The 23,379-nt window shown below is 40.8% G+C and overlaps 1 protein-coding gene across 1 annotated transcript in view; it reads left to right on the forward strand.

Annotated features, from left to right (window-relative positions):
* The window catches only part of LOC138426405 (glycerophosphodiester phosphodiesterase domain-containing protein 4-like), a 169,486-nt gene extending 157,742 nt beyond the window's left edge, over positions 1-11,744 (forward strand). Inside the window, exon 14 of the mRNA XM_069564919.1 lies at positions 10,678-11,744. Coding sequence (XP_069421020.1) covers positions 10,678-11,150 — 473 coding nt within the window. The 3' untranslated portion in view covers positions 11,151-11,744. The remainder of the gene's footprint in view (positions 1-10,677) is intronic.
* Positions 11,745-23,379: the final 11,635 nt, after the last annotated feature.

Consider the following 23,379-nt stretch of genomic DNA (forward strand, 5'->3'; position numbering starts at 1 on the left):
CCAGGGCTGATCTCCTTCAGAATGGACTGGTTGGATCTCCTTGCAGTCCAAGGGACTCTCAAGAGTCTTCTCCAACACCACAGTTCAAAAACATCAATTCTTCGGGGCTCAGCCTTCTTCACAGTCCAACTCTCACATCCATACATGACTACTGGAAAAACCATAGCCTTGACTAGACGGATCTTTGTTGGCAAAGTAATGTCTCTGCTTTTGAATATGCTGTCTAGGTTGATCATAGCTTACCTTCCAAGGAGTAAGCGTTTTTTAATTTCATGGCTGCAGTCACCATCTGCAGTGATTTTGGAGCCCCCCAAAATAAAGTCTGACACTGTTTCCACTGTTTCCCCATCTATTTCCCATGAAGTGATGGGACTGGATGCCATGATCTTCGTTTTCTGAATGTTGAGCTTTAAGCCAACTTTTTTGCTCTCCTCTTTCACTTTCATCAAGAGGCTTTTTAATTCCTCTTCACTTTCTGCCCTAAGGGTGGTGTCATCTGCATATCTGAGGTCATTAAATCCTGGCAATCTTGATTCCAGCTTGTGTTTCTTCCAGTCCAGTCCATAAATTACAGTAAATTGAATGTGGTCAAGCAGGAGATGCCACCCGTGAACAATGACATCTTAGGGATCAGTGAGCTAAAATGGACAAGAATGAGCAGATTTAATTCAGATGACTATTATATCTACTGCTGTGGGCAGTCCTTTAGAAGAAATGGAATATCCCTAATAGTCAACAAAAGAGTTTTGAAATGCAGTACTTGGGTGCAGTCTCAAAAGCAATAGAATGATCTCAGTTCATTTCCAAGGCCAACCATTCAACATCACAGAAATCCAAGTCTATGCCCCAACCACTGAGGCCAAAAAAGCTGAAGTTGACCAGTTCTATGAAGATCTATAATACCTTCTAAAATAAACATACCTAAAATAAACATATAATACCTTCTAAAATACCTTCTAAGATGTTCTTTTCATCATAGGGGATTGGGATGCAAAATATGAAGTCTAGATACCTGGAGTAACAGGCAAGTTTTGCCTTGGGAGTACAAAATGAAACAGGGCAAAGGCTAACCGAGTTTTGTCAAGAGAACACACTGGTCATAGTAAACACCCTTTTCCAACAACACAAGAGATGACTCTATACATGGATATAACTGAATGTACAATACTGAAATCAGATTGATTATGTTCTTCGTAGCCAAAGATGGAGAAGCTCTATACAGTCATCAAAAATAAGACATGGAGCTGACTGTGGCTCCAATCATGAACTCCTTGTTGCAAAATTCAGGCTTAAATTGAAGAAGGTAGAGAAAATCACTAGGCCATTCAAGTACGACCTAAATCAAATCCCTTATACAAAGGAGATGATTAATAGATTCAAGGGATTAGATCTGGTAGATGGAGTGCCTGAAGAACTATGGATGGAGGTTCATAACATTGTATAGGACACAGTGACCAAAATCATCCCAAAGAATAAGAAATGCAAGAAGGCAAAGTAGTTGTCTGAGGAGGCTTTACAAATAGCTGAGGAAAGAAGAGAAGCAAAAGGCAGGGGATATATTAAATTGAATGCAGAGTTCCAGAGAATAGCAAGGAGAGATAAAAAGGCTTTAAATGAAGAATGCAAAGAAAGAGAGGAAAACAATAGAACGGGAAAGACTAGAGAATCTTCAGGAAAATGGATATATCAAGGCAACATTTCATGCAAAGATGGGTATGATAAAGAACATGAAATGGTAAGGACCCAACAGAAGAGGAGATTAAGAAGTGGCAGGAGTACACAGAACTCTACAAGAAAAGTCTTAATGACTCCGGAATCCATGATAATGTGGTCACTCACCTAGAGTTTTCACTCAACCTACAGTGTGAAATCAAGTAGGACTTTGGAAGCATTACTGCAAACAAAGCTAGTGGAGGTGCCAGAATTCTAGTTGATCTATTTAAAATCCTCAAAGATGATGTTATTAAAGTGCAACTGTCAATATGTCAGCAAATTGGGAAACCTCAGCAGTGGCTGCAGGACTCAGTTCAGTTCAGTCATTCAGTTGTGTCCGACTCTGCAACCCCATGGACTGCAGCATGCCAGGCCTCCCTGTCCATCACCAACTCCCAGAGTTTACTCAAACTCATGTCCATAGAGTCGGTGATGCCATCCAACCATCTCATCCTCTATTGTCCCCTTCTCCTACCTTCAATCTTTCCCAGTGTCAGGGTCTTTTCCAGTGAGTCAGCTCTTCGCATCAGGTGGCCAAAGTATTGGAGTTTCAGCTTCAGCATCAGTCCTTCCAGTGAATATTCAGGACTGATTTCCTTTAGGATGGACTGGTTGGATCTCCTTGCAGTCCAAGGGACTCTCAAGAGTCTTCTCCAACACCACAGTTCAAAAGCATCAATTCTCCAGCACTCAGATTTCTTTATAGTCCAGCTCTCACATCCACACATGACTACAGGAAAAACCATAGCTTTGACTAGACGGACCTTTGTTGGCAAAGTGATGTCCCTGCTTTTTAATATGCTGTCTAGGTTGGTCATAACTTTTCTTCCAAGGAGCAAGCGTCTTTTCATTTTATGGCTACAGTCACCATCTGCAGTGATTTTGGAGCCCCCAAAATAGTCTGTCACTGTTTCCACTGTTTCCCTGTGTGTTTGCCATGACCTGTTGGGACTGGATACCATGATCTTAGTTTCCTGAATGTTGAGTTTTAAGCCAACATTTTCACTCTCCTTTTTCACTTTCATCAAGAAGCTCTTTAGTTCTTCACTTTTCACCATAAAGGTGGTGTTGTCTGCGTATCTGAGGTTATTGATACTTCTCCGAGCAATCTTAATTCCAGCTTGTGCTTCATCCAGCCCAGTGTTTCTCATGATGTACTCTGCATATAAGTTAAATAAGCAGGGTGACAATACATGGCCTTGATATGTTCCTTTACTGATTTGGAACCAGTCTGTTTCCCCATGTCTGATTCTAACTGTTGCCTCTTGACCTGCATTACAGATATCTCAGGAGGCAGGTCAGGCCGTCTGGTATTCCCATCTCTTGAAGGATTGTCTACAGTTTGTGGTGATCCACACAGTCAAAGGCTTTGGCATAGTCAATAAAGCATTACTTTACTAGCATGTGAAATGAGTGCAAAATTCTCCAAGCTAGGCTTCAGCAATACGTGAACTGTGAACTTCCAGATGTTCAAGCTGGTTTTAGAAAAGGCAGAGGAACCAGAGATCAAATTGCCAACATCTGCTGGATCATGGAAAAAGCAAGAGAGTTCCAGAAAAACATCTATTTCTGCTTTATTGACTATGCCAAAGCCTTTGACTGTGTGGATCACAATCAACTGTGGAAAATTCTGAAAGAGATGGGAATACCAGACCACCTAACCTGCCTCTTGAGAAATCTGTATGCAAGCCAGGAAGTAACAGTTAGAACTGGACATGGAACAACAGACTGGTTCCAAATAGGAAAAGGAGTACGTCAAGGCTGTATATTGTCACCCTGCTTATTTAACTTATATGCAGAGTACATCATGAGAACACGCTGGACAGGAAGAAACACAAGCTAGAATTAAGATTGCCGGGAGAAATATCAATAACCTCAGATATGCAGATGACACCACCCTTATGGCAGAAAGTGAAGAGGAACTCAAAAGCCTCTTACTGAAGGTGAAAGAGTGAAAAAGTTGGCTTAAAGCTCAACATTCAGAAAATGAAGATCATGGCATCCGATCTTATCACTTCACTGGAAATAGATGGGGAAACAGTGGAAACAGTGTCAGATTTTATTTTTTTGGGCTCCAAAATCACTGCAGATTGTGATTGCAGCCATGAAATTAAAAGACGCTTACTCCTTGGAAGAAAAGTTATGACCAACCTAGATAGCATATTCAAAAGCAGAGACATTACTTTGCTGACTAAGGTCCATCTAGTCAAGGCTATAGTTTTTCCAGTAGTCATGTATGGATGTGAGAGTTGGACTGTGAAGAAGGCTGAGCGCCGAAGAATTGATGCTTTTGAACTGTGGTGTTGGAGAAGACTCTTGAGAGTCCCTTGGACTGCAAGGAGATCCAACCAGTCCATTCTGAAGGAGATCAGCCCTGGGATTTCTTTGGAAGGAATGATGCTAAAGCTGAAGCTCCAGTACTTTGGCCACCTCATGCGAAGTGTTGACTCATTGGAAAAGACTCTGATCCTGGGATGGATTGGGGGCAGGAGAAGAAGGGGATGACAGAGGATGAGATGGCTGGATGGCATCACGGACTCGATGGACGCGAGTCTGAGTGAACTCCGGGAGATGGTGATGGACAGGGAGGCCTGGCGTGCTGTGATTCATGGGGTCGCAAAGAGTCGGACACCACTGAGCGACTGAACTGAACTGAACTGCGCAGTAGTTTGAGCATTTGTTGCCATTGCCTTTCTTTGGGATTGGAATGAAACTGACCTTTTCCAGCCCTGTGGCCACTGCTGAGTTTTCCAGATTTGCTGGCATATTGAGTGCAGCACTTTCATAGAATCATCTTTTAGGATTTGAAATAGCTCAATTGGAATTCCTTCACCTCCATTAGCTTTGTTTAGTGATGCTTCCTAAAGCCCACTTGACTTCACATTCCCAGATGTCTGGCTCTAGGTGAGTGATCACAGCATCATGATTATCTAGGAAGAAGATCTTTTTTGTATAGTTCTGTGTATTCTTGCTACCTGTTCTTAATATCTTCTACTTCCATTAGGTCCATACCATTTCTGTCCTTTATTGTACCCATCTTTGCAAGAAATGTTCCCTTGGTATCTCTAATTTCCTTGAAGAGATCTCTTGTCTTTCCCATTCTATTTTTTTCCTCTATTGCTTTGCATTGATCCCTAAGGAAGGCTTTCTTATCTCTCCTTGCTATTGTTTGGAACTCTGCATTCAAATGGGTATATCTTTCCTTTTCTCCTTTGCTTTTCACTTTTCTTCTTTTCATAGCTCTTTGTAAGGCCTACTCAGACAGCCATTTTGCTTTTTTGCATTTCTTTTTCTTGGGGATGGTCTTGATCCCTGTCTTCTGTACAATGTCACGAGCCTCTGCCCATAGTTCTTCAGGCACTCTGGCTGCAGGACTGGAAAAGGTCAGTTTTCATGCCAGTCCCAAAGAAGTGCAGTGCCAAAGAGTGTTCACTATGGTACACTATGGTAATGCTGCTATACACAAATATCTATTCACGTCCTTGTTTTTACTTCTTTTGAGTGTATTTTTTTGAGTGTTTCATCATGAAGATTTCCCCCTATGGTTTCTTCTAAGAGTTTTACAGTTTAGCACATACCTTGAGGTCTTTGATCCATTTTGAGTTCATTTTTGTATGTGGTATAAATTAAAGATTCAACTCTTTTGCATGTGGATATCCAGTTTTTATAGAATGGTCTTAGTGCTTTTGTCTAAAATAAATTGACCATGTTTCTGGATGCTCTCTCCTATTCCATTGGTGTATATGTCTGTATTTATGCCAGTATCACAGTGTTCTGATTACTGTTGTTTTGTGGTAAGTTTTAAAATCTGGAAGTATGTAAGTCCTCCAAATTTGTTCTTCTTTTTCAAGATTGTTTGCCTTCCCAGCTTCTGTTGCAATTTGTATGAATTTTAATATTAAAAAATACCACAAGGAACTTGATAGAGATTGCACTGAATCTGTAAAGTACTTTGGGTAGTATTGTCTTCTCAACAATATTAAATCTTCTAATCCATGAACATGAGGTATATTTCCATATATTAAATATCTTCTTTAATTGCTTTCAGCAGTGTTTTTTTTTCTGGTATTTTTCAGTGTTCAGTACTTTGACTTCTTTTGGGTTCTATTATAAGTGAATTAAAAAAAATTCCTTTTTAGATTGTTCATTATAAGTTCTCTCTAATCTGTTTTTATTACTTTCTTCATTTGTTTTATTTCCTTGAATTTGGACATTGCTATTTTCTATGTACTTACTCAATTTTTATCCTTTGTGTTTCTTTCTAGTAATCTTTTTCTTCATTTTTCATCAATCCTTTCAGTTGCCATTTCACATTTTTCTATTACTTTCCCACATCCTCTCTGAGTTTTTGCTTCATGGTACTCTGTTAAGTATGTAGCTGCTTGTTTGAAATTTTTATTTACTTCATGTTGGAATTTTACTTTGCTTCATGTCATAAATTTTAATGTGCATTTTCTTGCCCAGAATTTATTATGCCGGTTATTTTCTGTTGGTCCTCAGGTATCCTTGTAAAAATAATTCAGTGTAATTTTTCTTATTTATAATAGAATGTATTGAACTTCATGGACCAATTAGCAAGGCAATTCTATGTGATAGAAGAGGAGAATCTTGGACACTTTCCACTTTTCTTAGTTTGAAAGTGCCTTTTCTTATTGCTCAAATTAAAGACAGTTTCTTTAATGTTAGTGACCTTTTAGGAAACAATTTTCCCATGATCTTTCTATTCTGTCTGTTTCAGTAGCCTCCCTAATGTCAGTTGCCTCCTTACTTTTCTTTAAAACTGACTGCTGCCTACATAGGGTGCCACCACCTTCTAATATATCTCCCTCTTTTGCCATCACAAGCAGTCTTCTAAGACTTCCTTTTAGACTCCCTCAACTTTGAAAACTTCATTCCTTTGGTTGTTTTTGTTGTTTATTCCATAAGTCGTGTCCAACTCTTCTGCGACCCCATGGACTATAGCCCACCAGGCTCCTCTGACCTTGGGATTTCCCAGGCAAGAATACTGGAGTGAATTGCTGGTTCCTTCTCCAGGGTATCTTCCCAAGCTCAGGATTGAACCCACATCTCCTACATTGGCAGGCAGATTCTTTACTATTGAGCCACCTAGGAAGCCCTTCTTTTTTTAAAAAAAGAATTAATTATTTTCAATTTTTTTAAAATTTCCAGCTGTTCTGCATGGGTTGTGGAATCTTAACTCCTTGACCAGGGATTGAAACTGAGCCCCAGGCAGTGAAAGCATAGAGTCCTAGCCACTGGACTGCCAGAGAATTCCTGAAACTTTTTTCTTTCAGTGCCAGTGCTTTCACGGCCAGTGCTTTCACTGCCAGGATTCAGACCTGCTCTCAGTAGTTTCTGTTCAACGAGATCTCTCCTTCTTAGGGTAAATCTTCATTGAAATTTCCCAGATGCCACCCACACAAAAGCCTCTCTGAATTTTTCACTTTTCTTCACAACTCTCCCTGTTCTCTTCTCAACACTAGAAGCTCCAGCACCAACTTTGTTGCTTTCTGGGCTTTATTTCCACAACTTTGCTTAACTTGAGGTTTGTATTCTAACTTGTTCTTTTGTTTCATAGGGTGTTTCTGAGTGCTTTTTCTCTCCCTGTTGCTCTCTACAGTCATTAAGAGAATATGTGGAGAGATGCAAATTAACCAGTATTATTCTGTAGAAATCCTTACTTGGATAATGTACCTCTCTTACTTGATTTATTAGCACTAGTTGATACCTTTTGAACTACCACCACTATCAAGTCCTCAAAATAAACTGAGTGGTAAATAATTAGCTAACTTAAATCTCTTCCTGCTCTTCCCCTCCTAGTTTTGTACTGGCAAGATTTGTAATATTTCCATTATACCTGTATTTATTTTAGTCTTAAGACATCTTTTAGTTAAATAAATTCACTACGACAATCATTTTGCTGTAGTTTTCCCATTTATTCCTTTTTGGCTGTAGTTCATCCTTTAATAGTCTCTTCAAGAAGAGCTCATGCATTTAAGGTCAATTAATCTACAGCAGAGGAGGCTTGCCATGTACATAATGGTGAGAAGATAGTCCATTCAATACATGGTGCTGGGAAAACTGGGCAGTCACATGTAAACAGTGAAATTAGAACATTCCCTCACACCATGTACAAAATTAAACTCAACATATTTTAAAGACCTAAATGTAGGATGTGACACCATAAAGCTCCTAGAAGAGAACCTGACATAAATCATAGTGATATTTTCTTTGATCAGTCTCCGCAGACAAAAGAAATACACACAAAGGAGTGGGACCTAATCAAACTGAAAAGCTCTTGCACAGCAAAGGAAAACATCAGCAACAAAAAGACAACCTAAGGAATGGGAGAAAATACATGCAGATGATGCGACTGACAAGGGATTAATATCCAAAGTATACAGACAGCTCTTACAACTCAGTATAAAAAATCCAGCTAAAAATTGGGCAGAAGATCTAGTAGACTTTTTTCCAAAAAGGACATACAGAAGGCCACAGGCACATGAAAAGATGCTCAACATCACTAATTGTTAAGAACGATGCAAATCAAAACCACAGTGAGAGATCACCTCACACTGGTCAGAGTGGCTGTCATCAAAAAGTCTACAAATAACAAATGTTGGAGAGGATGTAGAGAAAAGGGAACCCAGGTACACAGTTAGTAGGAAAGTAAATTGATGCAGCCACTATGTAAAACAGTATGGAGGTTCCTTAAAAAAACTTAGGATAGAGATGCCCTATGATCAGCAGGTCCACTCCTGGGTGTATATCTGGAAAAAATAAAACATTAGTTAAAAGAGATATATGCAACCCCAGTGTTCATAATAGCACTATTTATAATAGCCAAAGCATGGAAGCAACCCAGTGCCCATCAACAAATGGTTAAGAAGATGTGGGATGTATGTGTGTATTACTCAGCCATAAATGAGAATGAATTATTGCCATTTCTGGCAACGTGGATACACCTAGAGGATATTATGCCTAGTGAAATGTCAGAGAAGTTATATATATATATATATGTTATATATTATAACTTATACATGGAATCTAAAAAAAAATAGTACAAATGAATCTGTATACAAAACAGAAACAGACTCACAGACATAGAAAACAAGTTTATGATTACCGAAGGGGAGAGGTAAGGGGAGGGGCAAATTACAGGTGTGGGATTAACAGGTGCAAACAAGTCCTACAAAGTATGTTCTCTGACCATATGGAATTAAAGTAGAAACTAATAAAGATATATGGAAAATCCTCAATATTTGGAAACTAACATACTTCTAAATAACCCACAGGACAAAGAAGGACAAACATTACCTGTTTGCCAGCAACAAGGATTTACTGTTTGGCACAGATGAATTATACCCCAAATCTTATAATAACACTTAATGAAATATAATCTGCAAAAACACTAAATCACTACACTGTACACCTGAAACTAATACAACATTGTAAATCAATTGTACTTCAGTAAAAAGCTATCATTTCTCCACTGAATTACCTTAGTACGTTTATGAAAAATGATTTCTTGTTTTATTTGTGGGTCTGCTTCTAGACTCTCAATTTCTGTTTTATTCATCTGTTTATATTTATGCCAGTATCATATTACCTAGATTACTGTAGCTTTATAGCAAGCCTTAAAATCAGATAATGTTTGTCCTTCTTTGTCCTTTGGATTATTTAGAAGTATGTTAGTTTCCAAATATTGAGGATTTTTCCAGGTGTCTTTATTAGCTTCTACTTTAATTCTGTATGGCCAGAGAACATACTTTGTATGACCTAATCCTTTTAAATTAATAATCACACAATTTGAGGCCCAGAGTATGTTCTATCTTGGTAAGTTTTCCATGTGCATACGAAAAGAATATGTATTCTCTTATTATTGGGTAGGCTGTTCTATAAATGTCGATTACATAAAGTTGGTTAATGGTGTTTTTCAAGTCTTCTATATCTTACTGATTTTGGCTCAGTTACTGAGAATGAAGTATTTAAATCTTTAAGTGTAATTATAGTTTTGTTTATTTCTCTTTGCTGTCCTATTTGTGTCCCTTTGCTTTAAGTGTTTTGAAACTCATAGTTGCATAAATATTTAGAATTGTGTATCTTCTTTATAAGATGATCTCTTTATATGGTTATGAAATTACTTCCTTTATTCCTGGTAGTATCTTTGCTCTGAATTAGTTGGTGTAATATTAACAGCAACTTCATCTTTCTTTTCAGTAGAGTTAATATGGTATATCTTTTTCTATCTTTTTGCTTTTAATCTATATGTACTTTTATATCTAAAGTGAGTATCCTATAGACAGTATTGTGGGCTTACCTCTTTAGGTTATCATGTTTTTCATGATTTTAAACTATTATAATGAACTCTTAATTTAAATAAGTTTTTTTTGTGTGTTTTATCCATTTAAAAAATTGTCTTGAGTATGAAGTAGGTCTGAATTCTCTAGCTCTCTATTACCAGTTTTTTTTTAATAAGTAAATTAGTAAAAACAAAACAAAACAAAACTTAACAAGCGCCTAGTGTGTGACAGACATTTTTCTGGTAATGGAGGTATAGTGGCAAGGAAATCAAAGTCCTTTCCCTCAAGAATCTAACAGTCTAGTGGCAAAATGTGTTCATTTTTTCTATATAAGCTGATTTGGAAGCAATTATAATAACACACACACACACACACACACACACACATATAATCTTTAAGCAAATGTTAGTCCCTTCATTCTGAGAGCTTCCTTGGTAAGCCTTACCCTCATATAATGGACTTTTTTGTGCCAGGCAGAATTGAAGGGCTTGATATAAGCTTGCCCAAAATCTTAGGGGAGTAAGCTCAGAAGAATGAGCCTGAGGAGATGGGAATGATTGTAACATTTAATAGGTAACTATGAGTTCACCACATAGCAAACATAGATTGGTGCATTGTGACATTGAGGAATCTGTGCTTATGTCTTTTCTGTCTTCTACAGACATTCAGGAAACAGCCTCTAACATGGAAAAAGGGTCATTGGAAACCCTTGGACTCTGGCCATCTTCCAGCCAGCCTAGATCAAAAGAACCCTCAGCTACCCAAACTCCTTCTGTGTCACAGCAGCCCCCGAGGAGGAAGCTGTCACACCATCAGGATCCTCCTAAGAGAAACATGCTACCAGGGGTTGCCAAGAACATCAAATCACCAATGTCCCCCAAGGGGAATGTCAAACCACCCATGTCTCCCAAGGAGAAAATCAAGCCACCAGTGTCCACCAAGGGGGACATCAAACTACCAGTGCCACTTAAGGGGGAGGTCAAACCACCAGTGCACCCCAAGGGAGTGGTTAAACCACCAGCACCCCCCAAGATGGAAGCCAGACCACTAGCGTCCCCCAAGAGAGAGGTCAAACCACCAGTGCCCCTCAAGGGAAAGGCCAAACCACCGGTGTTCTCCAAAGGGCAGGTTTAATCACCAGAGGCCCACAAGGGGGAGGTCATAGCACCAGCATCCCCCAAGAAGACCATCACACCAAGTTCATACCTAAGTGATCATCAGACAGACACCTTCCCCACAACTGAAACATAATGACCCCCTTCCACAAAGAGTCTAGACCCACAGAACCCACCAAAGACACCCAACCCTGAAATTCAACCTTGAGACCCCTATTGTTGAATCCTCCTCTGAGGAATCCTTTTATATAGTACATTCCTCCTCTACTAGTGTGTCATCATTCTCATACAGGATATTCTTGGAGGAAATTTAGCCACAGTCACTTTCTCCTTCCTCTCTGTACCTCAGGGTGACCTGATGGTAGAGAAAGGTCAAGAAAGGAGTTCAGGAGAGCTAGGGAGACTCTCACAAAAACCATTCTGGTCTAGCCTTTCTATAAAGAATGCATTTCAAGGGGATGAGCAAATGGAAAATACTTGTTTTCCCGGAGCTGGAGCTGGTTTCTCTCCGGGTGTCACAGGATTTGTCTCATCCTAACCCTTCATAGTATTCCCCACTAAAGGAGTGGCTGTGGTGAACATCAGCATGTAAATAAAGGCAACCTCTCAGGAACTCAGAAGGTAATTGATACAATCTTTGGGGCCCTCTGTGGTCACTCAGGCTGACAAAGACAAGGGAGGAGTGCCAGAGTGATGCCCTCCAGAGTCAGAGAAGGAGAGGTGGCATGGATATGAGCAGGGGCAAAGATCTCACCCCACTCGCACATCCTGTCATACAGTGTGCGTGGGGTGCTTCCTCATAGCTTGTTGTTGGCTGATTCCTCAAGGGGATGATGCGCTTAATCCCATATCCACCCAGTGACCTTTGGCCATCAAGGGAAACTAGAACTGAGAACCCAGTGTTAGAAGCAGTGAGTTGCATCCCACTGTGTGACCATCACCCACTCCCCCTCCTTCTCTGGACCTCATATTCCCATGTATATGATGATGCGCAGGGTGTTGACTCTGTTCTAGTTGGAAATCTTGGTGAAGGAGTGAGTGGTCAGGATGTCCTGTGGGAGCAGTGGGAGTCTGAAGCTTCACAGCTGGACTGCCTGGCCTCACTGTCCTCAGCTCCAGCCCAGAGACGCTACCCACATGAAGGACTCGGGCCCTCAGATGGGAAAGGAGCCAGAGGGTAGAGTCCAGGTGTGCCACAGAGCTGCTGTGCGAGGCAGGCTGTGGTTGGGACCAGACAGTGGGACAGCCAAGGAAGCCCAGGAGGTTGTCAGGTGTGTGGGGCTAGAATTGGAACTTTAAGAGCCTCAAGAATTGGAAACTCTTGTCCCAGATAAGATGATTCAGTCTAATTGGAACAGGGATACAAGAAGACATAGCCTTGGGGAACACAGTCTGGGCTGGGTAGAGAAGCAGCCCAGGGAAGTGCCTGAGAGGAAGACCAAGGAAGATGTGAGGAAAACCAGGTAAGTGGGCCCATGGGGTGGAGGGGAAGTTGGAGGTCATGCCCTCTTTACCAGAAGCCCCAGTTGTGCCCTCCTGTGTCAGTGGTAGTACCCTGCCTTCTGGGCCCTTTGGTAGGAACTGCTCAGGCCCACACATCTGAGCATCAGTTACCCCAGCACAGACTGCCACCCTAACTAAAGAGAACAAAGAGCATTTTTGAGGGAGGAAGTGGGTGGTAGCATCTGATGATGCTGAAAGACCAAGCACTAAAGAGTTGAACGGATTTAGGACTTTGTAACTAAAGTAAGGACTTTGTAACTCAGAGAGCAGTTTTGATGAGATGAGAGGTAAGAAGTAGACACAGCAAACATGGATAACCTCTCAAGACGTGTGGCTAGCAGGGTGGATGAAATGAGGATGGTGGGGGCTGACAGGGTCTCATGGAGTCTGGGTTTGGGGGCCTTTGTTAGAAGTACAGACAGAAAAGCCTACCCCTGCCTGTTCTTCCCTGTCACTGCTCACCGTGGTTCTGGGATCTATGAGGCTTATCGCGTACTTGTTGATGGCAATTAAGAGAATCTTCCCAGGTGGTACTAGTGATAAAGAACCCGCCTGCCAATGCAGGAGACAGATGCGGGTTCGATCCCTGGGTTGAAAAGATCCCCTGGAGGAGATCATGGCAACCCATTCTAGTATTCTTGTCTGGAGAATCCCATGGATGGCAGAGCCTGGTGGGCTACGGTCCATAGGAGTGCAGAGTTGGACACAACTGAGCAACTTAGCATGCATGCACAGAAGTTTGGCTCTGTTGTTTGCTAGTAAAAAAAGAAAAAAAAAAATCCAGAACCCTTAGATGGGGAACCCAGAGCAGCAAATGTTCTGTATGTTTGGAGCAGGAATGAAGCGGCCCCCAACTGGGCTTAAGTTTGCTTTTCCTGCCACAACCTCATCGTTGCTGCCTCTGCTGGGTCCTCAGAACTATGCCAGATCCCTTAATGGGTCCCCAACAAACCCGGAATCAATTTCATTCCTTCTGTCCTTGTCTTTAGAAGTCTCTCACCTTTAAAACGCCTTCTTGAACCCTATACTTGCTTCCAGGTGTACTTGGCTACCTCCCTCTCTCTTGCACAGCCAGGCTTCTCAAAGGGCCCTTGTCCTAGGTGTATAACAAGGCCACCCAGCCTCTGCATCCTGACCTCCAGCCCCTCACACCAGTCTCTTCTCCATTCTCCTGCCCCTCAGATCCTGTCAGAGTGGGCTCAGGCCCCATCATCCCTGTTCAAAATCCTTCAGTGCTGGGCATTTCCTGCAGGAAGAAACCTACCAGTCTCGTCTGCTCACCAACCTGCTTCTCACCAGTCTGCTCGCTTCACACCTCATGCCCGTCCACACTCAACCACTTGTACTTCCTGCTGAGGCCTGAGCTCACATCTCTGGGTCTTTGTTCAGGCCAAGCTGTCTGCCAGGAACACTCCCCCAGGGTCTCCCTGGAAAGCTCAGGTGTTCCCTCTCCCAGGAAGCCTCAGCCTTCACAATCTGTTTGGGCCTTGCATCAGCTATTCTTTACTTTAGTATCTGACATTTCCTAATCATTAACACTTGAGCCAGCCTTTTGAGACTCAGGGGAAGCCTGTGGGAGACTTAAAAAAAAAGGACAAGGACACAGTGACTTCTTCATGGTTTTAAGAGGAGAGTCTGGGAGAATTTAGATGACGGATGAGTGGAGTTTGGAAGGTGAGGAGGGTGTTCCATGTAACCTTCCACAGGAAGGACTTTAGGATGTTTTTCTGCCCTTGTGATTGTAATCTTACAGTGGTATTTCTGAATCTCTCAGTTCAGTTCAGTTCAGTTGCTCAGTCATGTCCAACTCTTTGTGACCTCATGGACTGAAGCTTGCCAGGCTTCCCTGTCCATCACCAACTCCCGGAGCCTACTCAAATTCATGTCCAGCATGTCGGTGATGCCATCCAGCCATCTCATCCTCTGTCGTCCCCTTCTCCTCCTGCCTTCAATCTTTCCCTGCATCAGGGTCTTTTCCAATGAGTCAGTTCTTCGCATGGGGTGGCCAAAGTATCAGAATTTCAGCTTCAGCATCAGCCCTTCCAATGAATATTCAGGACTGATTTCCTTTAGGATGGACTGGTTGGATCTCCTTGCAGTCCAAGGGACTCTCAAGAGTCTTCTCCAACACCGCAGTTCAAAGGCATCAATTCTTCGGTGCTTAACTTTCTTTATGGTCCAACTCTCACACCCATACATGACTACTGGGAAAACCATAGCTTTGACTAGACTGACCTTTATTGTTAAAGTAATGTCTCTGCTTTTTAATGTGCTGTCTAGGTTGGTCATAGCTTTTCTTCCAAGGAGCAAGCGTCTTTTAAATTCATGGCTGCAGTCACCATCTGCAGTGATTTTGGAGCCCCCCAAAATAGTCTCTCACTGTTTCCACTGATTCCTCATTTATTTGCCATGAAGTGGATGGGACCAAATGCCAATATCTTAGTTTTCTGAGTGTTGAGTTTTAAACCAACTTTTTCACTCTCCTCCTTCACTTTCATTAAGAGGCTCTTTAGTTCTTTGCCTCCTGCCATAAGGGTGGTGTCATCTGCATATCTGAGGTTATTGATATTTCTCCTGGCAATCTTGATTCCAGCTTGTGCCTCATCCAGTCCAGCATTTCTCATGATGTACTCTGCATAGAAGTTAAAAAGCAGAGTGACAGTACACAGCCATGACATACTTCTTTCCTGATTTGGAACCAGTCTGTTGTTCCATGTCTAGTTCTATCTGCTGCTTCTATTTCTCAGAAGACAGGTCAGGTGGTCTGGTATTCCAGTCTTTTTCAGAATTTTCCACAGTTTGTGGTGATCCACATAGTCAAAAGCTTTGGCAAAGTCAGTAAGGCAAAAGTAGATGTTTTTTCCAGAAGTCTCTTGCTTTTTAAATGATCCAGTGGATGTTGGCAATTTGATCTCTGGTTCCTCTGCCTTTTCTAAAACCAGCTTGAACATCTGGAAGTTCATGGTTCTCGTATTGCTGAAGCCTGGCTTGGAGAATTTTGAGCATTACTTTACTAGCGTGTCAGATGAGTGCAGTTGTGCAGTAGTTTGAGCATTCTGTTGCATTGCCTTTCTTAGGGACTGGAATGAAAACTGACCTTTTCCAGTCCTGTGGCTACTGCTGAGTTTTCCAGGTTTGCTAGCATATTGAGTGCAGCACTTTCACAGCATCATCTTTCAGGATTTGAAGTAGCTCAACTGGAATTCCATTACCTCCACTAGCTTTGTTCATAGTGATGATTCCTAAGGCCCACTTGACTTCTCATTCCAGGATGTTTGGCTCTAGGTGAGTGATCACACTATTGTGGTTATCTCGGTCATGAAGATCTTTTTTGAATAGTTCTTCTGTGTATTCTTGCCATCTCTTCTTAATATTTTCTGCTTCTGTTAGGTCCATACAATTTTTATCCTTTATTGTTCTCATCTTTGCATGAAATGTTCCCTTGGTATCTATAATTTTCTTGAAGAGATCTCTAGTCTTTCCCATTCTATTGTTTTCCTCTATCTCTTTGCACTGATCACTGAGGAAGGCTTTCTATCTCTCCTTGCTATTGTTTGGAACTTTGCATTCAAATGGGTTTATCTTTCCTTTGCCTTTAGCTTCTCTTCTTTTCTCAGCTATTTTTAAGGTCTCACCAGATAACCATTTTGCCTTTTTGCATTTCTTTTTCTTGGGGATGGTCTTAATCACTGCCTCCTGTTCAATATCAAACCTCCTCCATAGTTCTTCAGGCACTGTGTCTGTCAGCTGTAATCCCTTGATTCTATTTGTCACTTCCACTGTGTAATCGTAAGGGATTTGATTTAGGTCTTACCTGCATAGTCTTGTCATTTTCCCTACTTTCTTCAATTTAAGTCTGAATTTGGCAATAAGGAGTTCATGATCTGAGCCACAGTGAGCTCCCGGTCTTGTTTTTGTGAACTGTATAGAGCTTCTTCGTTTTTGGCTGCAAAGAATATAATCAGTCTGATTTTGGTGTTGGCCATCTGGTGATGTCTATGTGTAGAGTCTTCTCTTGTGTTGTTGGAAGAGGGTGTTTACTATGACCAGCATGTTCTCTTGGAAAAATTCTGTTAGCCTTTGACTTGCTTCGTTTTGTACTCCAAGGCCAAATTTACCTGTTACTCCAGGTAGTTCTTGACTTCCTACTTTTGTATGCCAGTCTGCTGTGGTGAAAAGGACATCTTTTTTGGGTGTTAGTTCCAGAAAGCCTTGTAGGTCTTCATGGAACCATTCAACTTCAGCTTCTTCAGCATTACTGGTCAGGGCATAGACTTGGATTACTGTGGTATTGAATGGTTTACCTTGGAAACGAACAGAGATCATTCGGTTGTTTATGAGTTGCATCCAAGTACTGCATTTTGGACTCTTTTGTTGACTATGATAGCTACTCCATTTCTTTTAAGAAATTCTTGCCCACAGTGTAGATATAATGGTCATCTGAGTTAAACTCACCCATTCCAGTCCATTTTAGTTCGCCGATTCCTAAAATGTCGATGTTCACTCTTGCCATCTCCTGTTTGACCACTTCCAATTTGCCTTGATTCATGGACCTAACATTCCAGGTTCTTATGCAGTATTACTCTTTACAGCCTCAGACTTCACTTCCATCACCCGTCACATCCACAACTGGGTGTTGTTTTTGCTTTGGCTTCGTGTTTTCATTCTTTCTGGCGTTATTTCTCCACTTTTCTCCGGTATCATATGGGGCACCTACTGACCTGGGAAATTCATCTTTCAGTGTCATACCTTTTTGCCTTTCATACTGTTCATAGGGTTCTCAAGGAAAGAATAATGAAGTGGTTTTCCATTCCTTCTCCAGTGGACCACGTTTTGTCAGAACTCTCTGCAATGACCCATCTGTCTTGGATGGCCCTACATGGCACGGCTCATAGTTTCATTGAGCTACACAAGGCGGTGGTCCATGTGATCTGATTGGTTAGTTTTCTGTGACTGTGGTTTTCGTTCTCTCTGCCCTCTGAATGATAAAGATAGACCAGTTTTAAAGCTGCCTTCCTTTTTTTTTTCAAGCTGAAACACAGTTGACATAGAATCTTATGTTAGTTTTAGGTATGCTGCATAGTTATTTGACATTTTCATACATTAAGAAATTATCACCATGATAAGTCTAGTAACCATCTTTCCTCATACAGTATTATTGACCATATTCCTTATACCCTTGACCTGCACACTTTATAAATGGACCTCTTATTCCCCTTTACCTATTTCCTTCACCTTCCCACCCATCTCCACTCTGGCAAGGGCCAGTTTATTCTATCTGTCTGTGAGTCCTTTTTGTTTTATTTTTTTGTTAGCTTTGTTTTTCAGTTTCTACAAATAAATGAGATCACATGGTATTTGTCTTTCTTTGTCTGGCGTTTCATTTAGCAGTTGTTGCAACTGGCAAGATTTCATTCTTTCTTATGGCTTAAACATCCCATTGTGTATTTGTACCACATCTTTGTTATCTGTTCATCTGTTGGTGAAAACTCAGCTTGCTTCCAAAAATTGGTTATTGTAAATAAGGCTGCATTGAGCATCGGGGTGCACATATCTCTTCCAATTAGAGTTTCAGTTTTCTTCAGGTAAATAATCAGGAGTGAATTTGCTTGGTCATGTGGTAGTTTGATTTTTAATTTTTTGAGAAAACTTGGAAATGGCAACCCACTCCAGTACTCTTGCCTGGAAAATCCCATGGACCGAGGAGCCTGGTAGGCTACAGTCCATGGGGTCGCAAAGAGTCGGACACTACTGAGTGACTTCACTTCACTTCACTTCATACCATTTTTAGTAATGGCTGTATGAATTTATATTTTTGTCAGCAGGGCATGAGAGTTCCATTTTCTCTACATCTTTGCCAATACTTGTTATTATTATTATTATTATTGTAATAGCCATTCTGGTAAGCGTGAGGTAATATACACATACATACATATTAATATAATCATTTTAACTTGATAAGCCCTTAAGTTTGAACACATTTCAATCACCCTGTGTATGTACTCCCACTCCCCTCCTTTAATGTTTTTGACATATTTTACAGTTTTTCTTTTGTTTGTATACCCCTTAATTACTTGTGAATGTAGATGATTTTATTGCTTTTGTCTTTTTACCTTCCTACTAGGTTTATAAGGCGTTGATCTATCTACTCATTTTACTGGGTGCTTGGAAATGGCACCAGTAAAATCTTTCCAGTAAGATTTTTCCTTTCATATTTTCATGTATCTTTTTGTAGTCTGTTTTTTTCCTCTTGAGAAGTCCCTTTAACATTTCTTATAAAGTTGGTTTAGTGCTACTGGACTCTTTTTGCTACTCCTTGTCTGTAAAGCTGTTTACCTCTCATTTGTATATGAATGATAAATTTGCTAGGTAGAGTATTCTTGATTGTGGGTTTTTTCATTTCACCACTTTGAATATATTGTGCCACTGCCCCTGGCCTGCAGAGTTTCTGCTGAAGAGTCATGACTGTCTTATGGGAGTTCCCTTATACATAGCTCATTGCTCTTGCTGCTCTTAAGGTTCTCTTTTTATCTTCAATTTTGGCCAATTTTATCTTCAATTTTGGTATAATGTATCTTTGTGTGGATCTCTTTGGGTTCATCTTATTTGGGACTTTTTATGCTTCCTGAGCTTGGGTGTCAGTTTCCTTCCCCAGGTTAAGGAAGGTTTTATAGCTACTATTCTTCAAATAAATTCTCCGCCACTTTCCCTCTCTCTTCTTCTGGGACCCCTATAATGTGAATGTTAGTATACTTGATGTTGTCCCAGAAACCTCTAAAACTGCTCTCATTTTTAAAATTCTTTCTTTTTTTTTCCTCTTTAGGTTAGGTGATTTTCTCTGTTTTGCCTTCCAGTTCAGTGATCCATGTCTCTGTATCATCTCATCTACTGTTGTTTCCTTTAGTGTATGTTTTACTTCAGTTATCATATTCTTCTGATCTGTTTCTTTGTATTTTCTAAGTCTTGGTTCAACTTCTCACTCTGTTCATGCATTCTCCTGAGTTCACTGAACATCTTTATGATGATGATTTTTAACTCTTCATGGAGTGGATTCTTACCTACACTTTATTAGTTCTTCTTCTGAGGTGTTGTCTTGTTCCTTTCTTTGGACCATATCCCCTGATCCTCATTTTGCTCACTTCTCTGTGGTTTCTTCCTGCATGTTCATTGTGTTGCTTACACTTCTTATCTTGGAGAAGTGACCTTATGTAGCCAACACTCTGGCATCCAGCAGCATGCTCCCCTGTCTTTACCATAGTTAGATGCTCTAGGCTGCCCCCTTTGTGGGCCACTGTTGTGGCACAGATGACTGTTGAGGGTGTGTGGATAGATAGGACTGGCCCTCAGCCTACTTGGCTACCCTGCCTTTCAGCAGGCCTGGTAGCTACCTGCCCACTTGGAGAGTGGAGGATACTTCCTGTATGGTTGGCTGCATGGCCTGGCTGGGGGATATGAGCTGTTGCTGTCCCATTGTTGTATTAGAAAGCCTCTGGTGCTAATTGGTGACATACAAGGAGGACTTGAAAGTGGATCTTGCCAGTGCCATTGTTATCTCAGTAGAAAAGCTCCCCAAATGGCTGCCACCTGCAGTGCTTTCCCTTAAGAGAGTCCCAGTTGCCTCCTGCATCCCTGGGAGGCTCTTCAACATCAGCAAATGTGTCTGACTCAGCCTCTTTTCAAACTGCTGCCTCTGCACTGGCACTTGGGGTGTGTGAGCTTTTGAGTGTGTCCCTCTAATTAGAGTGAAGTCACTGTTTCCTCCAGCTCTCCTGTAGAAGGCCCACTGGTTTTCAAAGCCAGACTTTCTGGAGGCTCATCTTCCTGGTTCAGGACCCTCAGGATGGGTAGCCCAATGTGAAGCTTCAACCCCTTGCTCCTTAGGGAGAACTTACGCATTTATATTTCTCCTATTTGTGGGTTACTATCCCAGGGGAGTGGGTCCTGACTTTACTGCATCTCTGCCCTTTCTACCCATCTTGTTGTGGTTCCTTCTCTGTATCTTTAGGTGTGGTAAGTCTTTCCTGCTAGTCCTCAGGTCATTTTCATAGATAATAACTCTGTAAATTGTTGGGATTTTGCTGTGTTTGTGGAAGAAGGTGAGTTCAGTGTCTTCTGACTCCACTATCTTGGCCATCTCTAACCCTGAACTGTTTTATTTCTAAAGGAAACCTTGTATCTTTGTTTTCTTTGGTATCCACAGCAACTCATATTTCGCTTGAGGAGGCTGAGGCTTAGAGAAAAGTAAACTGATTAAGGTTTCATACTTGGAAAGTAGCAGGGATGAGTGTGAAACTGTCTTCCTTAAATATGTACTACAATATACTCTGTTGTTTCCAAACCAGCTTACACATCTGACTCACTCTTGATACTTTTCTAAAACACAGATGCCTCTTAATTTTATTTTATTTTTTTAATTTATTTTTATTTTTTTATTTTTTTAATTTTAAAATCTTTAATTCTTACCTGCGTTCCCAAACATGAACCCCCCTCCCACCTCCCTCCCCATAACATCTCTGTGGGTCATCCCCATGCACCAGCCCCAAGCATGCTGTATCCTGTGTCAGACATAGACTGGCGATTCAATTCTTACATGATAGTATACATGTTAGAATGCCATTCTCCCAAATCATCCCACCCTCTCCCTCTCCCTCTGAGTCCAAAAGTCCTTTATACACATCTGTGTCTTTTTTCCTGTCTTGCACACAGGGTCGTCATTGCCATCTTTCTAAATTCCATATATCTGTGTTAGTATACTGAATTGGTGTTTTTCTTTCTGGCTTACTTATTAAAAAAAAATAAAAAATAAAACACAGATGCCTGACTCCCAACCAAACTTTTGGAGTCAGAATTTCCAGAGGGGTAGTTTTGGGTCTGTAAGGGGATTTGGAAGATGAGAAAGAAGAGTACTCGGTGGGCTGTGTTAGTGGTTGAGGTTTGAGCTGGCAATGGTTAGAATGTCTGTGGCCATTATCTAATGCTGACCTCTAATGTGGCTTCAGTGTGTGCCTGGAGGGGGAGGAGTAAATGATTGCAAGAAGCTGTAATTGAGGGCCTCTCATCGTTGGTGCTGAGTTGCAGAATTCCATGTGGGAAGGCCTGGTTCTTATGGTTAGGATCTGGAGCCTTTGGTTTATTCTATGAAGTCCTGTAGTATGTAGTTTAGAATTGTTTTCTGGCTGCATTTTCACAACCAAGGTGGAATTCTCTAAGCTTGGGGAGAGTTTAACAAAGTTGATTTAAAACCTGGACTAAGTCAGTGTTTATTGCTCTTGTTTGGAGCTTTTTTACTGCCTTGGGCTCAGGTTAGCTAAGAAGAACCTATGGGAGGGGCTTCTTGAAAATAAATCTTAAAAATAAGATAAACAAGGTCAATGATCTGGGGGGATTTTGCAGTGTCAGCCTCCTTTCCCATACTACCAGAAGCTAAATAGACTTGACCAAAGAAAGGATGGGTGGGGTTTCAGGCTTCTGTTTCCATTTTTATTTCCTCCAGCCTGTTAGCTCTGGTTTCATGAAATCATATGATTTGTTTATTTTCCCTCAGTCGTGGTTTCTTTGTCTTAATGAGTGGGTTGGGAAATCTTACTCTGACACTTTCCTTCATTAAAGATAACTCACGTTTGTAAAGCTCTTTAAATTCTACAAAGCGCATACTTTTAAAAAAATCTTAGTTGATCCTTAATAAGAAGAATAGTAATAAAAATAATAGCAAATAGTACTAGCATAATAGTAATAATCATAAAATAGTAATAACTATAAAATAGCAATAACTGTGCTACTATTTATTGAGTACCTGTTAGTTACCACATATTATATTAGGGTCTTTGATGTTTGTGAAATATATCAGTTTTTCAAGGAGATGAATATTTCACTTTGTAGACAGCAAACTGAGCTAACTCAGTTTGAGTAACTTTCCCAGGGTCTTATAGTTAATATGACTGATCTGGGATTATAGCTCTTCTCTATTATTCCAGAGACCTCTCCACTGTACAACCCTGATACTCTTGTGCTAAGAGAGTCAAAGAGTTGCCCAGTGTCACATGTTACATAGTTGCAATGAATGGAATCTGCACTTGGACTTTTATGTTTCAACCTCTGGACTAGCTCTTTAATTCTTCTAACTCCTCAGACACCATGTACTGTTTGAAGGCTCCCATCCTAGAGATGTTCAGACTAATGCCTTCAGTGGAACTGATTCGGTTAGTTCTTTTAACTTATTTTAAAACAAATTTGCATTTAATGACATCCATTCATATTCATTTAGTCTGCAATATGAAGAAGAGCCGGTGCATGTAGAAGAAGCTATGTTGGAGTTCAAACACTTAAGGTCAATGGTTATCACCATTGACCACCCCTGACTTTGTGACCTTCGGTAAGTTTCTCTACCTTTCTTCATCTCAGTTATCTTACCTGTAGTATGGATACGTAATAATATTTATCTCATAGATTAAATATTAGGCATATCAACCAACTATATGTTCAAGATTCTCTGGGTAGTAACACTTTAAAATATCCTGTTTGGTGTTTGTTCCTTTTGCAGTGTTTCCACTTGTTGTTTGACAACCTCATGATCTTCACTTGGCTTGTTTCTTTCTTATCTGTAAAATGAATATGTTGGATTAAATGATTTGTAAGGTCATATATAGCTCGTGAACCATGATTGTTGGAGTTTCTTCCACTGTACTGTTAAATCTTTATACAGAAAAATGCGCCCTTCAGCAGTGTACAGCTCAGTGAACTGTCAC

The sequence above is a fragment of the Ovis canadensis genome, chromosome 21, assembly GCF_042477335.2.
Source record: "Ovis canadensis isolate MfBH-ARS-UI-01 breed Bighorn chromosome 21, ARS-UI_OviCan_v2, whole genome shotgun sequence".
Taxonomy (NCBI): domain Eukaryota; kingdom Metazoa; phylum Chordata; class Mammalia; order Artiodactyla; family Bovidae; genus Ovis; species Ovis canadensis.